Here is a 23,641-nt window from a genome sequence, read left to right on the forward strand (position 1 = left end):
GGCTGTAAGGTGTCTGTAATGAAGCATTATTGATAATCCTTGGTGCCATGACTGCACAAAATTTTGAAAATCCAATTGTCAAAAAGGGACAAAAAAAATTTGTCTGGAGTTACAATTATACAATATACCAATTCCGACTTGCGTACAAATTCAACTTAACTGTATACCCATAGAAAATAGCAACAGTAAATAATATTTAAATAGTATATTTAACACTTCTTGACAACAAAACAATTTTAACGTTTTTTGACAGATGGTTATTATCTATTTATATTTTTAGATCATTAACATGCAGGATTTCCCACAGGATGCCGGCAACATTTCAGATTACTGATGCGCTAAATTTGACAGGGCTTTTACCAAGACATGGGGTACCTGGTTTCAAGGCATTTGTAATGTGATTGCTATGAACAACCCCAAAAGATATGTGCCCTCATATTTCAAGATGGCAGGTAAAGAATGAGGAACAGTAGTGCAGTTTGTGTGGAAAGCTTTATGGGACCATCGGTAAAACCTCCAGCAATAAGACAACCTCCAATGCCGTGGATGGGAGATTACCGGTAATTTTTTTATGAAAAGAAAAAAAAAACCTCTTTTGAATATCACATTTTATATTTTAAAGGAGTTGTCGTGGAGGGCCGCTTCTAAGAATAAGACTATGCACAATATGAATAAGATGTCAAGCCAAAATGAGCCAAAAGTCAATCTGACTGATGTTCCATTTTCTAGAAGTTTAAATGATATCCCAATGAATAACACTGATTTTAACTGTGACTTGTGGACATTTTGTTTATTTGTGTGAAGATAATTTCCCATAAATATCTTGTTGTCCCTTATTAAGATAGCTGTCCTTGGATATGACCACCCAGCAACTCTTCCAACACTGACTAGACATCTCCTGCCCAACCACCTGTATTTAGCATATATTACCACAGGGCCATTCGATGTGGGACATTCGATAACTCAAAACATATAAAAAACTATTTGTTTCTTTCTGCAATCACTCCAAGAGCAGTGGTCGTATCCAAAGACAACAATCTAATTTTTAAGGGACAACATTGCTACATTTTTGGGAAGTTATCTTCACTTAGTTAAAGAATATCCATTTCAAGAAATGTATACATATGGCAGAGGAATTAAATTAAATGTGAACATACAGATGAGAATAACCCCTTATGCCCTTCATGACTGCAATATGGCTATATACGTCCTTATTGCTCATGCCCCGTGCAGTTGTGTTTCTAGGTTCCACGGAACATGAGATACCCACTGTTACATTTGCACTAAAAATATGATTTTCATATACAGCTCTCATTTCCAGACTAAGTTTAACAGTGGATATCTCCAGTTCCGTGGCACCTAGAAACACAATCCTTATCCTTTTTCCTCTTTAATATGACACCCAATTTTGTTTATAGGTGCCACAGTTCTGAAGAACAGCTGAAGTCAGAATGGATAAGTAGTTCCCGGGAGATAGAACTGACAGTTTGCATAAGTACATGCACCCTCTGTATCTGAACCTGGGGAAAGGTGAGGAATTGAAACCATACATAGTTTTAAAATATTTTGGTAAAGATTAAATTTTACTGCTTATAAAAAAACTTTAATAGGCAAAATAACAAAAAGCATACTTTTTCACATTTCTAATATTTTTTTTTAATTCTATAAACAAATAAAAAACATGTAATTTATAACTTTTCTACTAAGTTAAATCCTCACATTTTATGAAAGAAACAAAAAAAAAAAAAAAAAAACTTAATATGTAAAGCTGTTCCAAAGAGATCGTCATTTATAGAAGAGCAGAACAGAACTGCAAAATATGATATGGACACTCAGGCACCAATTACCCTAAGTCAGTGGTGGCGAAGCTATGGCACGGGTGCCAGAGGTGGCACTGAGAGCCCTTTCTGTGGGCACCCAGGACTTCACCCCAACACAGAGTTTGCCAGATAGGACTCGAGGCTTTCTCCTGTGGTCCAATACAGCTCAGGACATGCCATGCTCAGCGCCATTTTAAAGCGACATCCTTGGCTGCCAGGACTACAGGAGGAGCAAGAAGGTGTGGATAGAGATGGATTATCATTTGAGCTCCTGCTTTTGGGTTGCGTGATTCTTCCTCTTCAGGAGACCCTGGAGGGAAGCTACAATCCAAATTTCAACCATCTATTGTATTGGTGAACTCAGGACACCAATACGATTAAAATCTGTGATACAACAGGGATCAATAAGTTACTGCTTAAATTGTCATGTTGGCACTTTGCGACATACAAGTGGGTTTTGGTTGTAGCTTGGGCACTCTGTCTCCAAAAGCTTCGCCATCACTGCCCTAAGTCATAAAAGGTTTAAAGGGTTTGTCCACTTTCAGCAAATAATTGATACGGTTTGTGTAAGGTAATGTTATACAATTTTCCTATATGTTTTCTGTATCAATTCTCTAGATCTCTGCTTGCTGTCATATTATAGAACGCTTCTATGTTTTTTTTCCAGTTGATAGAAAACGGTGCATGATCTTGTGATGTAACACAGGTGCAGGAGCCGTTAGTATCGTACGGCTCGGATTATTCTCTGTGATAAAAACGGCTTGTGCACCTGCATGTCCATCACATCTCCATGGACACATTTCTATCCACTGGAAGTTAAAGGGGTTGGCCGCTTTACCTCTTGTATCTTTGTAATGTGTGTGTGTAAGTGTTGGGGGACCAGGATATTAGGTAATTTACCAATATACATCTATTAACCCCTTATCACCGACACTAGTTTTCAGCTCAATGACCAGACTCGATTTTTCCAATCTGACATGTCTCACGATAATTGGCTATAACTTCGGAACGCTTTAACATATCCGGGTGATTTTGAGAATGTTTTCTCGTGACACACTGTACTTCATGTTAGTTATAAAATTTAAGTGATAAGTTTTGCGTTTCGTTCTGAAAAAAAGTGAAAATTTGGCAAAAGTTTGTAAAAATTCTTCATTTTCCAAGTTTGAAATCTTCTGGTTTCCAGACAAGATGTAAAACTACCCAAAAAGTTTGATAATTAACATTTACAGAATATCTGCTTTATGTTGGGATGATATTTTATGCTTCCGGTCATTTTTCTAGGATGTTATGAGGCGCAAAACTTTAGGTGCGATTTTTCTTATTTTAATGAAAATTGCCAAAACTCACATTTTGAGGGACAACTCAGCTTTCAAGTGACTTTGAGAGGCCTAAATAATAGTAAAACCCCATAAATTACCCCACTATAGAAACAATATGGACTTGCGATTTAGAAACTATAGAAGTTTTGGGAAAATACATTCATTTAGGCCAAACTGACAGTTTCAGAATAAATTAAATTATGAAACGCACTGCAACGCTTGATGCCCGACTCCTCCCGAGTGTACTGATACCCCATATGTGGTGGTAAACGGCCAAGTATAGAATGAATGAAGGCGCCATTCACAGCAGATTTGTATTGTCACATTGTACGACCTATACATTTTTATTTATTTTTGGTAATGCGAACATATGAGGACTTATTTTTTATGGAATGAGATACAATGTATAGATAATTTATTTTGGGAGTCTAAAGCTTATTCATGAGATTTTATTAACTATTTCAAGGGGGACACAAACAAAATCATCAATTTTTATTTTGGTTTGTTAGCATTTTTTCCCCCCCGCTCCCGTAACATAAAAATAATATTTTATCTTTATTCTCTGGTTCACTACGATTGCGGTGATACCTCATTTATATAGTTTTTCTTATTTTTGCTCACTTTTCCTGAGCAAAACCAATATTGGAGAAAATCGCATTGTTTTTACTATTGACAATTTTTATTGCCATAACTTCTGTATTTTTCTGTTGTCAGATCTGGTTGAGGGCTTATTTTTTGTGAAAACAATTGTTCTTTTCAGTCGTATCATATTAGGGAACGTAACTTTTTTTGATCACTTTTTAGAACATTTTTTGTGATGGTGTTTGATGAAAAATTGTATATTACGGGAAGTTTTTTGAGTTTTTTTTTTTTTACGTAGTTCACCGAGCGGGTTCAATATTGATTTAGATTTATTGTACAGATTAATACGGACGCGGTGATACCAAACATGTACGTGTTTTTGTGTTTTATTTACTTTATTTGCATTTTATGTGTTACTGGGGAGATTATGGGACTTTTATTTTATTTATTTATTTAATTATATTATAAAAAGATTTAATTTTTTTTTATAACTTTTTTACATTTTCTACTTCTTGGCTTGAATAAGCGATCATCCGATCACTTATTCAAGTCTTTACACTGCAATACACTTGTATTGCAGTGTATAGTGTAAGTAACTGAGCATGGCGCGCCTGCTCAGTTACTTACAGCCGGGGAGAGAAGCCTGCATCCTCGGGTCACTCGTCGGGACCCGGGGCAGCGGCAGGAGGGATCGGATCCCCCGGTAAGCACACCGGGGGGGGGGGGGGGGGTGTCCGATCCACATGGGACACCCTTGCACGCTGCGGTCATGCTTGACCGTGGCGTTTAAGGGGTTAAACACCCGGGATCGGAGTTTTTCCGATCCCGGGTGTTGGTGCCGGGTCTGGGCTGTGATATCACAGCCCGACACCGGCGCCAGCGAGACCCAGTGTCCCGAAATCTTCTTCTGACGCGCCGCCGTAGAAAGGCGTACGCGTCAGAAGAAGTACCCTTAATGACCGCCGTAAAAAGCCGATACGACGGTCATTAAGGGGTTAATAGTTCAGCACCGCTCTCTTGATGAGTAAGGAGCAGCCTCCTGGCTTTCTATAGCAGGACAACAAGCAGAGATCTACAAAACTGTGATGAAATGATGCAGAAAGTCTATTGGAAAATTGTGTAACTTTTCATTACACAAACAATATCAATAATTTGCTGAAAGTGGACGAACCCTTTAAATAATACACACAACCTATGGCGTAGTGTATTGTTCTTTTTGGAGAAAAATTGCTTTGTTTCTTCAATCCTGAACAATCCCTTTAAATTTAGGGTTCGTTTATTTTCTAAAAATTCCGTCTTGCAGACAGATGTGCCTAGTTTCAGTTTATAAGATTTATAATAGGATAGGGATAGGAGGAAGAAGCTGTGACCATGAATCCAAGATGACACGTGTCTGCCAGGCGTGCCCCACTGATCAACTCAATTCTATGATTATAAGATACGGGGCAGACATCTGTGTTTAACTTTATCCTTAAATCACTTAAACTTTCCAAAGACCCAATATAATTCTATGATAACATGGACGGCATAAAGGAAAAATGGCCGCACGTAATAACCATGAAATCAAGGACACGCAGATCAGACGAAAGCTACAGAGGAAGCTTTATATCTGTGCCCGTCTGCCGGCGATGGCAAAGGCCCTGTAAGTGGATTATTAGAGTAAATCTGTCCAGTAATCCTACCCGAAGCCATCGCCATTACACAGATATTGTTTTTTTTTTATCAAACTTTGGACAAAACAAGTTTTCTTAAATGAGTCTGAAATATATATAAAAATTACATTTTATTCAATTCCTGGGCTGTGTCATTATTCTATCCCTCTATTTCCAGAGGAAGGATTGCATTGAAGTCTTCAGCAATACATGAAAGGTTTCCCCCTGCGGTTTTGGTTGCCCTGTCTATAAATCTGAGGCTGCATTGATGACCTCTCACTTCAAAGCTACTAAATTTAGCCATTAGTGTCACACTGACTGGAGCCGTTACGCTCTCCCTCAGACCGCGCCATTTTCACAGGTGTATTTACAGATACATCTACAAATTCCAGTTTATTTACATGGATTAAAAGCCATTAAGGGTAACGAACAAGTGACCTTGAGACATTTCACTTTCTGCAGTGACACCACACAGGACACCTGACGTTAGATCATTCAGTGGAGGTGTTTTTTTTTTAATTTATTTATTTCAGATGGTTTTTTTTCTAAACTAAATGTAACATAGCCCTATGGCTATATATCATAGACAGCGAAATGTCAACTAATGGCCCACTGTAGTGATGCATCCCCTATCCAGTGGGCAAGAAAGGTGATATATGTCTGACATGAGCGGGAGGGGACCCCCCAATCTGCAGAACAGGGACCACACATTGTCCTGTGAGTTTACTGAGGACCCAGCTTTGTCGCTCACACTCGTTTTTTGGCAGGGACCCTTCAGCTTTCCTGGCCTGTCTACTTTAGTAAATAATAACAAAAAGAAAAAACACTAAACGCTAAAAAAAAACAAAAAAAAAAAAACACCAAATAGTAGCCCAACCCAAGTATCCCCTTGATCGCTATAGCTGCCACACGCCCTCATTCACTTTATGCAAAGAGCCATGGATTCCACGGCCCCAGGCAAGACTCGACTGCCGGGATTAAAAAGATAGAGCAGGTCCTATTTCTGTTCCTGCTTGTGTCTTGGTCAGCCATTTTCACTTGTCATTGGTGCGTGGGACCGTTTCTTGCAACCTGTGAAACGGAATGTTATGTGTGCAGAAAACACTTTAAGGCCTTGTGACATCATAAGCCTCATGACATCTTAGGCCTCATGCACACAACCATGTGGTGTATGAATGGGGGATGGTGGTGAGCTCTTCTCACCCCTCCCCTCTCCATAGGTAGTAGTGTGGCTGTACGCCATATTGGTACAAAGATAAGACCTTCTCTACATTTGGTCGTGGTGTGATGAGACACTGTGTGCTCACTACACCACGGGCAGGTGTAATAGACCATTATGGGGACCATGATCTGGCTGTGCCCAATGTGCTTACGTGCATAGGGCCTGAGTTGGATCAGCAGTTTTTCACAGCCCTATAGACCTCTATAGGAGGGCAGAATGGACCACAAATAGGACCTGATCTGACCTAGGGGCACTAGGTTCATACACAGGGCTGTGAAATCCTTAGGCAAAAATGCTCTCCTGAAGGTTTCTCTTCTCCATGTGGGGGAGCTGTGAGCTACTAACCCTTTATATGTTAAATTTACAACTGGGTGTTACCAGCTGAGAGGACGCCCTTACATTGACTATGTCCAACTAGTGAGGACTGTGTTAAAGTAACACAAATGGCAACTCCCTGTAGTCAGCTTATTTACACATTTCAGGAGGGAAGAACAAAGGAAACATTATGAGTAATGGAAAACGCTCCAGAACTATTATTTTATGGGGACTGCAATTAATTAGTAAAACTTGGGAGGAGAAATGATAGGTCAATGAGACACTCGGGTCAGAACTGAAGCAATGTGCCATGTCTAGGGTTAGACCTCAAGGACCAGAGTTTGTATGTGGTGATCTTTAGTGACATATTATTTTAGGCCTTTGTAATTGGACATCAGTGAGTGGAAGAAACCCTCTGAAAATAAGATCTAAAATATGATGGTTGGATTTGAAAAACTGTCTCATTTTCCTGTGTATCAGTTTATGCTTTATTAATAATTTTTCACCTATTCACTGAATAAAGTTTAGATTACTAGCTATGTGACTGGAGAGAGGCATGAGGGGTTGAAATTGGAAGAAGCAATCATCAAAGAGGTCTGCCCCATACAAACTTATAAGAGATCCATAAAAAATGCCACAGTTAACTATGAAACTGTCTGGAGGCAGTCCCAGTCGTATCTTAGATTCCTACTACACATTAATATTACTTTATTATAATGTTATCCCACATACAATGTTACAGTATCAGTATGTACAAAACCCCACAAAAACCCAATTCCTTTGGTGGCCTCACATGCATTATATTACAGAAAAAAGGAAAATGTGACAATAAGTTTACAAATCCATGAGAAAATTTCCAGTATGCAATAAGCCCATGACATCCACGTAATGGGTGCAATGAGCTTATTGTGACAAGTTCCCCAAAAATAGCAAAAACAGAGCACTGGTGCTTTGAGCGGTAGGACCTCAATGGTGTGCTGAGATTTACCCATAAAATAAATTTACTTCATATCCACAGGATAGATTACAAATCTCTGAGAGATGAAGGTCCCACATTTACGAAAAGCACCGATTCCTAAAAATGGGCCAATGACACTACTACAACTTGTGGCAACCTTTCCCCATGGACTGTAAAAGCAGAACCAAGCAGAATGTTTTCCATAACACCCATTCACTTCACTACAGAAAAAGCATGGCTTTGTTCTACATTGTTTTGGGACAGGGAGCAGCAAGATGTGGTGTCAGTGATTCATCTCAGATAAAGAGGTAGGAACAAACCTATCAGATAAAAAAGGCTCTCCGCAAACTCTGCAGTGTCGTGGCTAAAGAAGACAGAACTTGCTTTTGTAACACTTTCATATATAATATGCATTAATGTTGTGTGTACAAACCCCAATTACCTACCAGGAATTTCTATATCTGATACATCACTAAATTCCTCAATGTTTTCTTCTTCTATGTGAATCTTGTCCTTTACATCTTGTAATAAATCTGTAGAATTTCCTGTATATAAAAGACAATTGAAAATATTAAATATTTAGAAAAAATACAATAAATAAGATTGTGTTGTAAAAATGATAAAAACACCCACAGCATTGTATGTATATATTATATTCCTACCATATATACTCGCGTAAAAGCCGACCCAGGTATTACCCGAGGTACCTAATTTTAACACAACAAAACTGGGAAAACCTATTGACTCGAGTATAAGCAGAGGGTGGGAAATGCATTGATCACAGCCTCCACCCAGTATAGAGCCATCAAACCCATGCCCTTTAGCATATATTTATCAAACTCGCTGTCCCCCAGTATACAGCCATCCCCCTGACCCCCAGTATATAGCTAGCCAGACCATGCCCCCTAGTATATAGCCAGCCCCTAGTATATAGCCAGCCCCCAGTATATAGCCAACCCTGCCCTCCAGTATATACCAGCCAGCTCCTCTCCCCAGTATAGACAGTGAAGAGGGTGAAACTAACCTCTTACTGTCTTTTCCCTAAAGCTGGGTCAATTACAAGATGCCCATGATACACTGTTTTCTCTCATGAATTAACTCCAGTGAGAAGCAAATCTAGTGAGATTCCTACAAATAAATCCACTGAGCACAACATAGTGTATACATAGAGCATCTGTACAGTGACTAGCCTGGCTGCTTCCATCACATGGAAAAGAGTGGAGCCCAAAATAAAATAAAAATAAATAAAAATAAAATAATCAGAATTGAGATAGTTACATGAAGATTATAGTCTGTACTATGTGAGCACTAAGGGTAAACAACTACCCTTTTGTTAAGATAGTCTCCAGAGAGCAGAAGCTGAACGGAAATTTGCTGCAGAGGAGTCTATGACGTAGCTTGAGGTACAAAGAGAGACTGAGAAAGTTCTAAAGAATCACAAAGGGGGGTGGAGGGACTGATAGGTAACAAGGGAGACCTTTTACCTGACTACTCTTTGGAGGAGACTTCTACTTTCACAGATCTGCACAGACACCAGCCTTTTCTGCTAGATACACATTTCATGAGTAAATAAGCTAGGTCTTACAGAAATAAGCAGCAAAGCCAGGGGAGACTTTCCCGGACAGCCTAAACTGCTGAGGATAACAAAGACGTATCTGGGCATAGGTAGGGAGGGTAATAGGCAAAGTTGTCCTACATTGCAAGAGCTACTGACTTGTGAAAAAAGTCAAATATACTTTTGTGTAAAAACTACAAAAGTGCTTAAGGAATGATACCTTTATTAGCTAACCAGAAAAATTATATTTGGTGCAAGCTTTCAGGGCACACAGGCCCCTTCTTCAGGCATGGATAACAATGAAGCACTGAGAGAAAAACACAATATTTGAGGGATGTTACAACAAGATAATTAGTACATATGGTGAGACTCAAATAAGATAAGCTGGGGCAATAAAAGTGGAGGTTATGTTAAACAGAGAAGGGTGATGGGCAGGGGGGGGGCTAGGATGGCAGGGGTCTGGAGTTAGTCTCTTGTGGGGATTGAAGTGAGTCCATATAATTTTTCTGGTTAGCTAATAAAGGTATCATTCCTTAAGCACTTTTGTAGTTTTTACACAAAAGTATTTTTGATTTTTCCTGGCTAACACGGTATGTCAACAATTTTTTCAACATATTGTGAAAAAATTAAATCTAGTTGTGCTGTAAGGGCAATGTGACACCCAGTTGTCAATTTATACAACAAAACATACTGTATTGCTGAATTGTCTACTTCATCCATCCTTCACCCGTGATGGAACATAATTAGATCCCACTAGTTTGAATGGCACTCCTGATGATAGCTTTATCGTTACATTCTCAGGATATTTTCCTGGCTAGACTCACATATGGAGAACAGGAGGTCTGCTCGAGAACCTTTGAGGTTTTAAAATGGAAGTATTTCATCTCTGAGAACTCCAATCCTGGTCCATTAAAGGTTATCACCAACTGCAATCAATCTGTTCTTCTCAAGGCTAAAATGGCAATCAATACTCCCAGTACTTAAAGGCACATAAAACGGTCCCAACTTCACTCTTAACCCCATACAAAAGGTTTATACCCGTTAACAATTCTTAAAATTAGCAAATAAACATTAAAATACTTGTTACGGCCACAAACATAAACCCTTGCAGACCAGGTGGATAGTACGGATTTACCGTTTTTTACCTTATTTACCGTTTTTGTTATCACTGTATGTTTCACTGGATCAATCGAATTCTGCATGGAGAAACTACGCTCTGTAGCCAGTAATTAAAATTTTAATAAGTGAGAGATTTTTGTAAGTAAGAATCAGTTTTATTAAAACTAAAAAAAAAAAAAAACTAATTGACAATACGGTGCTCTTGCTGAGGCTCCCTGGGGCACCCTACTGCGCTTTGCTCCATCTTCAAACACGCAGCAAAGGAAGGGGGGGAAGTGAGAGACTATGGCTGGAAGAAAATTTCCACAAATCATTATTTTAATTTTAAGTCAACAGGAGCTAGAAGAAAATAACAGCTTGTAATAAATGACATATATGTAACTCTTCAGTCTACATACATACTACATGCATGATGGGGATTAGTGGAGAGGTTCTACAAGGACATATCATTCATGTGGAGGAGACGTGGGAGGATCTGGGGTTACTTGCTAATGATGTGTACGGTTTATATTCACAGAACTGGATCTAATTAACACTTTCCTGCTTCCACATAAAACACAACCTTATTAATTGCAAATTCTCGTTTCTACAGGTTCATTAGAAGCACTGGTTGGAGGCTCGATTCAGATCTTTCTAAAGAAGAGGAGCTAATGTTCATATGCGCCTGAGGTCATAGGCTATTACTAAGACTAATCATCGCTGCGGTAGATGAAGCTGTGTATATGCTGAAATTGGGAGATAAATGCAATGAAGAAAGTGACTAGAGAAAACATTCCACTAATAAGTGCGGTATGGGATGGATACATCTAGAGCATGTTTGCAATTTATAACTCGTGCAATCTGGTATAGACTCAATGTGCAGATCAAGTGTTTCAATATATTTACATATATTGTTAGGACCTTCAAGCCGCCTAATGATATGATCAATAATAAAGGTTTCCTTCAGAAAGGATAGACTTTCGATGGTCTGCCATGAGGGCAAGAAATTCTATGGGGCAGATTTATTAGGGCTTGTAAGAAAGGACCTGGTAGCACAGCTGGCCACCAGATTTATACGGAGCGGGAGGGTTTAATTCCCCCTTTATGTCTATTACAATCTTAAAGAAAATCAACCACTGAATTTTTTTTTTAAAAAGTAAACAAAACTCACCTCTGCTCCTCTTCATCTTGATCCCTGTACTGTCTGTCGCTAGTCTTGACACAAACTTATAATTAGCAGCATGGTGCACAGGGACAAGATGTCCGGCGTTCCAGGCTGGTAATTATGCACAACCCCGCACCTCCCTCTTCCATGCTGGGAGTATGGGAGAGGGAGGTGACGTCACCCAAGAGGCGTGTCAAGACTAGCGACAGACAGCGCCAGTATCAAGATGAAGAGGAGTGGATTTGAGTATTTCTAGCCTTTTTTTTTTTTTTTTTTTTTTTATCTTTTCAGTGGTTGATCTCCTTTAAAAAATCAACCACTTCAAATCCTTGATTTGCCTTGTCAGGCAAATTAACCTCCAAACCTAAATATATTTTTATAAACTGCCATTAGAAAGCATTGCCCCTATACCTACATTATCCCTCTACATGCCTGTAAAATTACGCAATCAGGTACTAAAACTGTATGCAAATGACCTGAGAGTAGTAGTGACAGAATAAGTTACAGAGACCTGATGGACAGGTGTCCCTTAAAGGGGCAGCTGTATAATAAAAAAAACTCTTGTTTCAATTTTCAGAAATTTCACTTTTTTGGCCAATGACTGTCTGGAGCTGCAGGTTCCATTAGACCTTTCTTCATTATATTGAAAAATACAGTGCATCTTTTTTTCTGCTATGAATAACAGAAGTGCACTGGAAGCTCTAATGAAGTCTATGGGGAGCGCAAGGTGAACAAACTACCGGTACTTTCAGTTTATCTTCTGGTTTTTTTGTTCTGTTATACACTCTCCCAGTTTTAAAAGTTTAAGAAAAACCCCTGATGCAAATGTGAACTGTGCCTTAGATGGATTAACTCTACCAAACTTAGTAGATCTGAACTGCAGTGCTACAGTCCTAAATTAGGCATTGAATGAGTTTGTTAGACAACCTTGCACCCTAACAGAATCCTCTGTGTAGTCACAGGGTTGGAAGCATTTCAAAAACACAACACATGACTTGTCTGTACTGCATGCTTCCTCCATTTTGTCCTCCTGTACCAATTGGCCTTGGTGAAAAAGAGTTTGGCTCTGCTGGTAAAGAGGTATGAAAATACTTCAAACAATTGTCCAAAGACCTTAAAGCAGGTACCTCTGAACCCTCTGCTATAGAAGAGCCATTACAGAAACTATAGACGGAAGAAAGGTCCACTCCATTCCCCTTCTGCTCCTTATTCAGGTAAAAGTACCAAAGGCACCCTGAAATTGCCGCAGGCTATGATGGAACAGGAGGATGGGGCTACACCGATGGAGACGTGAACGGCAGCTGCACGGCAGCCGAACCGGCATCGTTAGCCGCGGGATTTCAGCGGTTATTTACCGATGACATCCCCGGCCAACACCCGCGGTCGGAGTGGGCTCCGATCACGGGTGTTTAACCCGTTAAATGCCGCGGTCAACGCAACCGCGGCATTTAACATGCCTTCTGGAGGTCTTTACCCCACGATCGCCCCCTCCCCGCACCGTTTTCGGGGGGGGGGGGGGGGGCGCATCGCTGTTTTGGCACCTCTGGGGTCCGATCGGGACCCCAGAGAAGCCTGAAGGGTTTACCTTTAAGATGGCGTCTGTGACGTCATCTTAAAGGCAAAGTGTCAGCCTATGCATCTGCATAGGCTGGCACTGATAATACCCTGCAATACATTAGTATTGCAGAGTATTATCAAGAACAAGCAATCAGATGATTGTTCATATCCCATGGTGGATCATGTAAAAAAAAATGTTTTTCAATAAGCCCCAAAACATATAAAGAGACATATAACGCTCAAAAAAGTCTAAATCATAACACAAACCCCACATATATAGTATCACCGCGTCCGTAACAATCCATAGAATAAAACTAAATAACTATTGAACCCATATGATGAACGCCGTAAAAAAAAAAAACCTTAAAAACCCGCCAAAAATTATGATTTTTACCTATTATATCCCACTAAAAATGCAATAAAAAGTGACAAATGCAACAAAACATATGTACTCCAGAATGATACTGTTGCAAAGAACAACATGTCCCGCAAAAAACAAGCCATCGACCAGCTCTGTAGCCAAAAACGTAACAATGTTATGCCACTTGGAAGACGGCGATGCAAAAATGATAGATTTTTCCCCACATTAGGGTTTTATTTGGCAAATTTAGTAAAACATAAGAAAAAATATTCATGTCTGGTATCCCCGTAATCGTATCGACCCATAGAATAAAGATAACATGATTATTAGGCTATACGGTGAACACTGAAAAAAAGTAAAAAATCCAGTACAGAATTGATGCTTTTCTACTCATGACCTCAAAAAAAAGTTCCTAAATTTTCAACAATAGGTGATACCAACCCCAAAATGGTAGCACTGGAAAAAGCATCTCGTCCCGCAAAAAAAATGCCGTCACATGGCCCAAATAACGGAAAAGCAAAAATTTTATAGCCTTCAAAAGGGGGCAACGAGAAAACTAAAATCCTGGCAGCTGCAGGGTTTTAGGAGGTTTTTGTTGCTAAATATGTAAAATTTGATTTCAAACAGTATTTATCCAAAAAATAGTCAATTCTGAAAATACGGAAAATCGCTATTCGATTTGTAGGCCGCGTGACGTCAAAATAAATTATCCAAACATTTCAAAAATTATGAAAATGTAAAGTAGACAAATGGGAAATGTTATTCTGCAAGTTATTTAGGTGGTAAACTGATCTGCCTGAAAACGCGGTGATTTTGAATTTCGAAAATGGCAAATTTTTCTAAAAATTCATCATTTTTTTCTTTTTTTTGTAAATAAACGCAAAACTTATCAGCCAAAATTTACCACTAAAATGAAGTACAACACGTGGGGAAAAAAACAGTCTCAGAATCGCTTTGATAAGTAACAGTGTTCAAAAATTATAACCATATAAAGAGACGCAGGTCAGAATCTAAAAAATGGGACTGAGCCTTAAGCTGTAAAATGGCTGCGTCCTTAAGGGGTTAAAACAAACTGCAACCCTTTCATGTTGGAAAAACAACTAAATATTTCCTCAATCAATTCCTCCCTGTTGAATGACAACAAGGCTACAACTTGTTTCGCAAAGTGCTATAAGAAAGAGTATCAGAAGGGGTTTTATCTTGCATGATGTCCATAATTGCACCTTGTGATAATTTTTAGTATTCCTAAATTGTCCCGTTGCCCCGTGCACATTCTATGATAAAAGAAAAAAAGCGCAAATCCGCAGAAAAAAATCTAAATCTGTCTCATCTGATCCGCACGCCCATCGAGAGGTGTTCCTTAGAAGCGCAGCTTTTTCTTGCGGCACATTTGACTGGCTCATAACCGATAGTTATTCAGTTACAAAAGACAAGTAGCAAATTAGCAACATCTGCAGTTTGCAGGGTAATTACTGAAGCGACTTACGAGCATTAATCATTCTAAAATATCCACAAATGAAAGAAAAACCCAAAGGTCAGGTGACTGTGGCTCGGCGGCGGTGGTGCTCGCCTTCCAACTCGTTAGCGCGCCGTCACCTTTGTTTACCAGGCATACATTGTGTTTAGTAAATATCTGCTCATTTGTTTTAATCCCCTTGTGGGTGTTGTGCCTCTTCCTTTCATGCCGAAACGACTTTTACCTGGAACACGTTTTTTCTCTCCAAACTTTCCGTCTCTGCTGTCATCTTCACGCGAGCTTGTGTCATCTGTGTGTTGAGACAGAAAAATAATGAAACATTTCAAAGGCGTGATGACCGGGCTGGCTTAGTTCCAGTTAAACCCTGCTCTTTGAGAATATTTTTTTGCCTTATACTGTTGTTATCTAGCGTTTATTGATCTTGTCTTCTACTTTCTGGTTCTCAAAAGAAAAGCCTACTGTGAACTTTTTATCAAATAGGTTTCTTCTCGGCCTTCTTCAGCAGCCAACCGGGCTTCTTAAATTATTTATGCTTTAACTAGATGAAATCAAAAAAACTGGAAAAATTGTATATAAATACCAACAGTGTCTCTCTGAATAGCAGGACATGTGCAAAACAGAAAAAAACCCAACAAACTTAATTAGCTGGAATCAAAGTTGCTTTTTCCACGGGAGAATAAAACAAGCATGCACTCCAAAGACCTAAATCAATGTGCCCAGCTTAATCATATAAAGGGTTTTTCATCCTAATTGCCGAGCTCTTTAGATTTTGATGAGATGGATACTGAGGAAGATAACCCAGCGAGTGTATATTACCCAGTCATTATCCAAGTCTAAACTTTGATTATTAAAATGGATTCTTGGTGGATATGGCTGACATAATTGCTTTGTCTATGGTTCGGCCTTGACATAATTAAAACAAATCATGTGGTGTTCATCACTGCTGTTATTTTGCGGCATTGGAAAAAAAAAAGGGAAAAACACTCCATGTAACATTTTAATTTGGTTGATATAATTTGGTAGAGAACATGTGCAGTGTTCGGACTTCAAAAGAATAAAAAGGGGTTAATTACTAGGCAATTTCCAGCTCACCTACGGAAAATCTGTGCGTTTTGTCGGGTCTATAAATGTGCAGGCCCAAATGTTTCTGCTTGACATCTGAAGCCAATTATAGAAGCAATTTTTTTTTCCCTTAAAACTTTTCTTACAGTGCATCTAGGTCATCTGTGAGCTAAAGTATAGCTAGAGAGATTTCAGAGTTTTATATGTATATTTTACATGTATACTAGTTTATTTTTTTATCCTGCTCCACAAGTGCATAATGACCTCATGACATTTCTATCTTCAGTAACAATACGCAACTTTGCTTTGAGGAAATATTATACGGAAAACCTGCGTTGCGTTATGGTGTGCTCATTGCACCGTGACCATGCATAATAAAAGTCAACGTCAGACGTGAGCTAGCCGTCAATTTAGCACCTAGCTCATGGCTAACAATTACGGTTGTGTGCATGAGCCCTTGCAAACCTTGCCTGTTCAAGTATTACATTGCTCATTGATATAAAACTGTAGTGGCTCTCCCAGGCAAAATTACACGTCTTCATCACCACATTGCATGAATCAAGACGTTCTATATTTCTAAATTAAAGTGGTTTATAAGAAGGTTTAATTATTAATTAAAGCGTAACTAAACTTTAACAAACGGGTTAAAGTTTGAATAGTGCAGATGCTAATGGCAAACTTTATTAAAGAAATCTGTACCTGAGTACCTTCTTTTTCTCCAGCCTTTCTTCCTTAGTTAAGCAGTTTGTGTAAGTCAACTTTCTCTCCTGTTCTTCACTGACAGCTCAAAGATAAAGGAGCCTGATGAAGTGTCTAATGACTTAACTCTTTAGAGGCCATCCCTGGAAATATGCTCTAGGTATGGAAAGAGTTAATTTCCTTATCTCTATGCTGTGTACATGACGTCAGATACACTGCTCACTACAGGAGAATGAATGATCAGAAAAAGGGCACCATTTTACTTAATGAAGTATATGACAAAATATTCACCTGCTCTATTCCTTCCTGCAAAAAATTATTTCAATATAGAAACACAGCTTTATTGCGTTATTTCTGAACAGCTTGGATGTTCTGTTTTAACCTTATCCTCTGTGTGCTATAAATGAAATGATTTATTTAATTCATAATTTTTTTAATCATTACAGCAAAATCAAAATTGATATATTTGACAAATGAGGATATTCAATTAACTTTTTTTTCACATCCCATGTTTTGCGGGATAGCTTTAGTTTTTATTGGTGACATTATGGGAATTCTTTTGGGGGGAGACAAAATAAATATAGTGGTGGAGATTTATCTCATGTGCCAGAGAGTTGCTATAGACTTCCTAAAATAAAGGTCCCCATTTGCAAGGCTCCATCATAGTAAGGGCTGATGAGGGAATCCATCCCTCCATCTATCAACCCCCTTAGATACCATGAAGAGCACCCAATACTACTAGTATTCTTGTGCAGCATTGTAAAAGGGTCCACAGTCTAATGCGGTCAGAAGAAGTAGATTTATCTAGATTTAGGTATATGAATGGAAGAATATTCATTATAAAAGTTTAACACCGTCCCAAAATTTGACGTATAGTACTGCATGTCAGCAAGTGACATCCGCCAACATGTACTAGTATTAGGTCCAGCTTATGGCACTGGCGCACAAGTGAGGATGGTGCCATAAGCCACAAGCCGATGGGTGTTTACCCCTTACATGACCATGGCACGTTATAGGCTTTTGCCTGCTTCCCGCCATGATAGGACCTCCCCTTATCTCCCCCCCAATGGTGCTTTTGGGGGGAACCAATCATGCTCATGTCAAGCCTGGGTCTGCCAAGGTCATTTGCAACTTGAGTTGGTCCGTCAAAGTGTAAGTTGTCGTGATTCTCATCAAAATGTAAAAAAAAATTGCTCCTAAAATTATAATGCCTTATAACATCCTTAAAAATTAGAGGATGCCAACATAAATGATCATGCCAACATAAATGGTGAGAACATATGCAGTTTCCCACACAGTGATCACTGCTAAATTCCCCATGAAGTAAGAGGGACAGCATTCTGGTAAGGACAGGAAGTGGACAGGGAAAAGACTTCCTGTCCACCCAGGCTGAGATGTGAAGAGACACTGAACTGTCAGTCAAAAGAAGGAGGTGTGGTTTACTGGCAGCCTGTAGAAAACATGACTCTTCTATTCAGAATATGACTAACCTATATTCATTTACATATCAGAAAAACAGCAGTAATTAAGGTACAAGACCTCGGGGGATGATTATTGTAGGTAATGGGGGGACTTTTAACCCTTTACCAGCAGGTATTACTGGTGTGAGGAGTAAAATTCTGATGACAGGTCTTCTTTAAAGAGTTTCATAGTTATAGTTCATAGTTATAGTTATACTACTTATAGTGATAAATGTCAATTCTAAAAATAGAACCGTGTCAGGAAGGTGAAAAGTAGCTCCGGCGGCAAGGGGTTAATGATGAAATTAAACAATCCATCATCAGTTTGAGTTGTAATATTTAATTCTATTTTAGATATTAGTTAATTTAATATAAAAACTTGCCAACTCTATGTATTCTGTTGTCTTCACGTCTCGGCATATGCTTGTAGCGGTCACCTACTGACTGATCCCTCTTCAGAAGGTTGGAGCTTTCCTCATCTGTGCTGGAAACTGAGGTAGGATTGTTAGAATCTCCTGCAGGATTCAGGCCATCCTACAACGACAACATAGCAAAGACTATAAAAACAGGAACATCAATCAGCATAATTCATGTGCACCAGGTAGGCTTATTTTTGGAGAAGTCAAAATATAATTTAAAGGGAATCGGTCAACAGAATTTTCCCATTAAACTACAAGACTCAGGTCTGGTATGAAATGTCTTTTCTAGAATTCTCACTTTAATATGAAATCTTACCCGTCTACCTACTTTAAAAAATTTCCACCAAAGCCATATGGAAACGAGCAGAGAAAAGTCATATTTGCCAAATAGAAGTCGAATTTAGAGGATGTAGGGGGTGAATCAATTTAGAAGCTCCATCTTCAGTTCTGAAGCATCTGCCTGCATCTCTGGTTCTGTAGCTCACAGAGCCGCAAGCATCATGTGATATGAAGTGTGAGATTCTTCACTTGAATATGACACCATTATGTATCTAGGTTCTCTAGGACCAAAGATAGGGGAGTCTGAAGTGACCACCCCCCTGTAACGTTTAGACATGACTCATCTCAGGCAAACATGACCCTTCACAGTTCATTTTTTACATGACATGGGAAAATGGTGAGATTTAACATAAGAGAGGAGTGGCGTTTCAGACCCCACTTGAAGGGGATAGTAGTTTAACCCCTTACCGACATGTGACGTAATAGTAATCGCGGGTGTTTTCCTGCTGATCGCCACCGGCGGCATGGGCGCCGCCATCTTTCCGAGGATCGTCGCTCCCCGTGACTTCATCAAGGAGCGGCAATCCGTCGCCATGGTAGCCTCGGGTCTCACGAAGACCCGAAGCTACTACAGGTTGACCCATTCATTACAATGTGCTATCAGCACATTGTAATGTATGAGGAGTAAAATCCGGATATACTGCCATACTGTATTATGGCAGTATATGATAGGATCGTACAGACACCCTAGGGTTAAAGTATCCTTGGGAGTCTGAAAAACAGTAAAAATAAAAAAAGAAAAAGGTTAAAAAAAAATTATAATAATAAAACCTAAAAAATCTAATCACCCCCAGAACTGATATAAATATACATTAAAAATCGTAAACACATTAGGTATCGCCGCGTCTGAAAATGCCCGATCTATCAAAATTTGATAACGGTTTTTCACTGTGTTTAACCCCGTAACGGAAAATCTCGCCCAAAGTCGAAAATGGCACTTTTTTGCCATTTAAAAAAAAAATAAAAAATTCTATAAAAAGTGATCAAAAGGTTGTACAGTCCTAAAAATGATAACATTGTAAACGTCATCAAAATCCGCAAAAAAAATGGCATCACCCACAGCTCTGTACACCAAAGTATAAAAAAGTTATTAGCGCCAGAAGATGGCAAAATCCCCCAAAAAAAATTTGTACAGGAGGTTTTAATTTTTTTTAAATGTATGAAAACATTACAAAACCTATATAAATTTGTTGTCCCCATAATCGTACCGACCCAAATAATAAATTAGACATGTCATTTGGGGCGTACAGTGAAATCCGTAAAATCCAAGCCAACAAGAATAAGGCACAAATGCGTGTTTTTACCAATTTCACTGAATTTGAAATTTTTTTCCCGCTTCCCCGTACATGGCATGGAATATTAAATACCACCATTTTGAAGTGTAATTTGTTACGCAGAAAATATGCCGTCACACAGCTCTGTAGATGGAAAACTAAAAAAGTTACAGATTTTTGAATGTGGGGAGTGAAAAATGAAAACGCAAAAATAAAAAAGGGTTCCCTTTAAAGTCATAATATTTTCTGATATTCATAATGTACTCATTCTGCCTCTAGTTTAACTACATAAGTATATAAAAGAAATAATATTAATCAATTAATATGTACAATGTATTACAATTGATATGGACCAAGGATGTAAATTGTTTTGCTCTCCACAAGGTTCCCTCTTATTAAGAATATGACAAATCTAAGGGGATTAAGACCTTGGCAGCGCTATTGCATGATAACCCCGGCTTATACAACATTAAAGCACCTTATATATCCTTGAAACCGAGATCATTTTTACAATTCTCTTATACAGAGTCCTACTGTACGAGGCTCTAGTGATGTGCAAGCAACAATAGAGTATATGCTAATCTGACAAAAGGAACAAAAGAAAGACCATTAGAGGAGATGAGAAAGATTCAAGGAAGTCTATTGATAAAGATGATGTGTTGATACTGATTACTAAGTCGCAAGGACCAAAAGGCTCCATGTAGATGAAGAAACATCTTAATTGCTAAGGAACAAAGCTACTGGAGTTCTCTTAAAGAGGACGTTTCACAACCTCAAACATTAACAATACCAGGATGTAGAAGCTGCTACAAAAATTTAGGGGCACTTTGAATTTTCTTTATAGCCCCCACGGCTGCAGAGATATCAGTCCCAGTATCGGACCATCATAATCGTGTGTGCCGTCAGAGAGGGGGAGCTGTAGCAGGAGGCGTGTGCTATGCTAATCTTCTCTGATACTGTTCAATCAGCGGAAGGCAATGTCAGATGAGCTACAGATGTATAAGAGAGTATAATTGGGATAGGTCACTTCTCATGTAGATTCTGTGTTCACACCTTGCATTTATATTCCGTTAATATTCAGATAACACGTGAACGCAAACACAATGTAAACACAATTGTGCAAATGAGATGTAAATGCTATATGAGCGCAAGTGCAACGAGGCCATGATCTAAATGCATTGTCAATGAAAATGCAATATAAGCATAAAGCAAAAGTGATGTGAACAAAAATGTGATGTATACACAATGTTAATGCAAATGTCATGTAAATGCTAAAGTGTTGTGAACACAATGTGAATATAAACGCTCTGGAAACACGATGTAAACTCAGATGTGATGTTAAGGCAATGTAGACCCAAAAGCATTGTAAAGATAAACCTAAAGTAAATGTAAATGCTTTGCAACAGCAGTATGAATACAAATACTATGTAAAGTCACATTTGCGCAAAAGCAGTGTAAATACATTTACATCGCTTTTGAGGCAGCAATGCATTCACGTCGCCTTCACTGATGTGTAAAATCACATTTACATTGCGTTTGCACTTACATCGCATTTGCATCATGTTTAAATTGCATTTGCGTTCACATAACGTTTGCATAGTATTTACATTTGTGGTAACATTGCGTGAGCATCACGCTTGTGTTTACATTGAGTTTACCTCGTATTTGACGTTTACTGTGCGATTATGTTTACATTGCAATTACATTGCTTCTACGTTTATAATGCATTCACATCGCATTTGTGTTTACATTGTATTTGTGTTCACATCCCGTTAACATTGCAGATACATAACATTTGCGCTAACGTGGCTTTCACTTTGTGATTGTGTTTACATTGTATTCGCATCACGTTTACATTGCAGTTGCATTTACATCATTTTTCATCATATGTGCGCTGACATTTACATTGCAGTTCCGTTTACATAACATTTGTGTTTAAATCATATTTGCGTTTGAATCACGTTTACATTGCTTTTCCGTTGACCTTGCGTGCACATTGCATTTCCGCTAACATCACATTTACATTGTGATTACATTTACGTTGTATTTGCATTCATATTATATTAACATTACATTTGCGCTACCATTGTGATTGCGTTTACACTGCGTTTGTAGTCTCATGTTTTAATTGCATTTGCATTTACATCGTGTTTACTTTTCCATCGCATTTACATTGCGTTTACTTCGTGTTTGCATCACAGTTATGTACCCTTGCATTTGTGTAACTGTGGTGTAAACTGATTGTTTACCTAATAATGTAAGTGTGTGTGAACAAGATGGGGGACATGTATTTTTTTCCTTTGGTGTATAATTGAGACATTTGAAAGGTCTTTTTTGCGCCTTATGTATGATCATTTCTTTTTCTCCCGTGATTTTTAGATTTTCCTATGCCGGCAGGAGCAAATTTTGGCCTTTTTTTTTTCTTTAGCCTTTTTGTTGAAAAAGTCTCAAATTCCCATGGATACAAGTCATGTGAGGTGGTTATGTACAGGAGTGGACACTACTGTAAAATTTGGATTTGCACTCTTAAGCACTCTAGTCACCCCGGGGAGATGACGACATATGAGGCTGCGGTCACACGTGGCAGTAATGCATGCCTTTTCATACACACCATAACAGCTGAAAAAAGGAGATTTGCCCAATTACATTACATTCAACATTGCATTTACAAAATGTATGTGTTAACAACAATGTAAGCAGGCAAATCTGCTCTTCTCAATTGTTCGGATGCATTTGAAAATGTGTGTGTTAACGCCATGAGTGACCGCACCCTTAGAAGTAACCAATAAATTTCAATAAAATGTGAATGCAAAATTGTATTAATTTCTTTAAAAAAAAGAATCCAAAACTTTTAGTGCCCGGAAGGTTTATGTGTAAAATTTTAAACATTTAAAGTACAGTAAGTGAAATAATTCCAATTTACATGTTAAAAAAGGGTCGATAAAAAAAAATCCTTCCTCTGCACCTGCCCTGGACCAGGTGAGGATTTGTGCCTAAAAGTCGAAAAATTAAGCAAAAAAGTGATACATAAAGAGAGAAATCATACGGAACATTAGAAAATAAAGATATTAAAGGCACCGAACAAGGTGCAGACCAAAGCGTAGTTAAAAAATGTTCCTTGACAAAGCATCCATGCGAAACGTGTGTCGGGGATCGGCTCCTTTGGTCTGTACACAACTTTCATACTGCCCTTTTGCCCAGACCTGTTGGACTGTGTATCTAACAGGACTTGGCTATTATATTGAGTGAAGTAGGAGCGAGTCTCCATATATATTATGTTAGTATACATTGTGGCATTATGTGGGCC

The 23,641-nt window shown here is 38.7% G+C and overlaps 1 protein-coding gene and 1 long non-coding RNA gene across 4 annotated transcripts in view; one reads left to right on the top strand and one right to left on the bottom strand.

Moving 5' to 3' along the window:
- Positions 1-23,641, bottom strand: part of KIZ (kizuna centrosomal protein) — a 91,860-nt gene that overhangs the window by 16,926 nt on the left and 51,293 nt on the right. For all 3 annotated transcript variants that reach the window (XM_072140616.1, XM_072140615.1, XM_072140617.1), the window contains 3 exons: positions 18,686-18,836; positions 15,305-15,370; positions 8,315-8,413 (listed from right to left, as the gene is read on the bottom strand). In XM_072140616.1, coding sequence (XP_071996717.1) covers positions 8,315-8,413; positions 15,305-15,370; positions 18,686-18,836 — 316 coding nt within the window. The remainder of the gene's footprint in view (positions 1-8,314; positions 8,414-15,304; positions 15,371-18,685; positions 18,837-23,641) is intronic.
- On the top strand, positions 285-11,556 carry LOC140121257 (uncharacterized). The gene is made up of 3 exons (XR_011854058.1): positions 285-452; positions 1,419-1,530; positions 11,135-11,556. It is a non-coding gene; the product is annotated as an uncharacterized lncRNA (long non-coding RNA).

The sequence above is a fragment of the Engystomops pustulosus genome, chromosome 3 (assembly GCF_040894005.1).
Source record: "Engystomops pustulosus chromosome 3, aEngPut4.maternal, whole genome shotgun sequence".
In the NCBI taxonomy this organism is placed as follows: domain Eukaryota; kingdom Metazoa; phylum Chordata; class Amphibia; order Anura; family Leptodactylidae; genus Engystomops; species Engystomops pustulosus.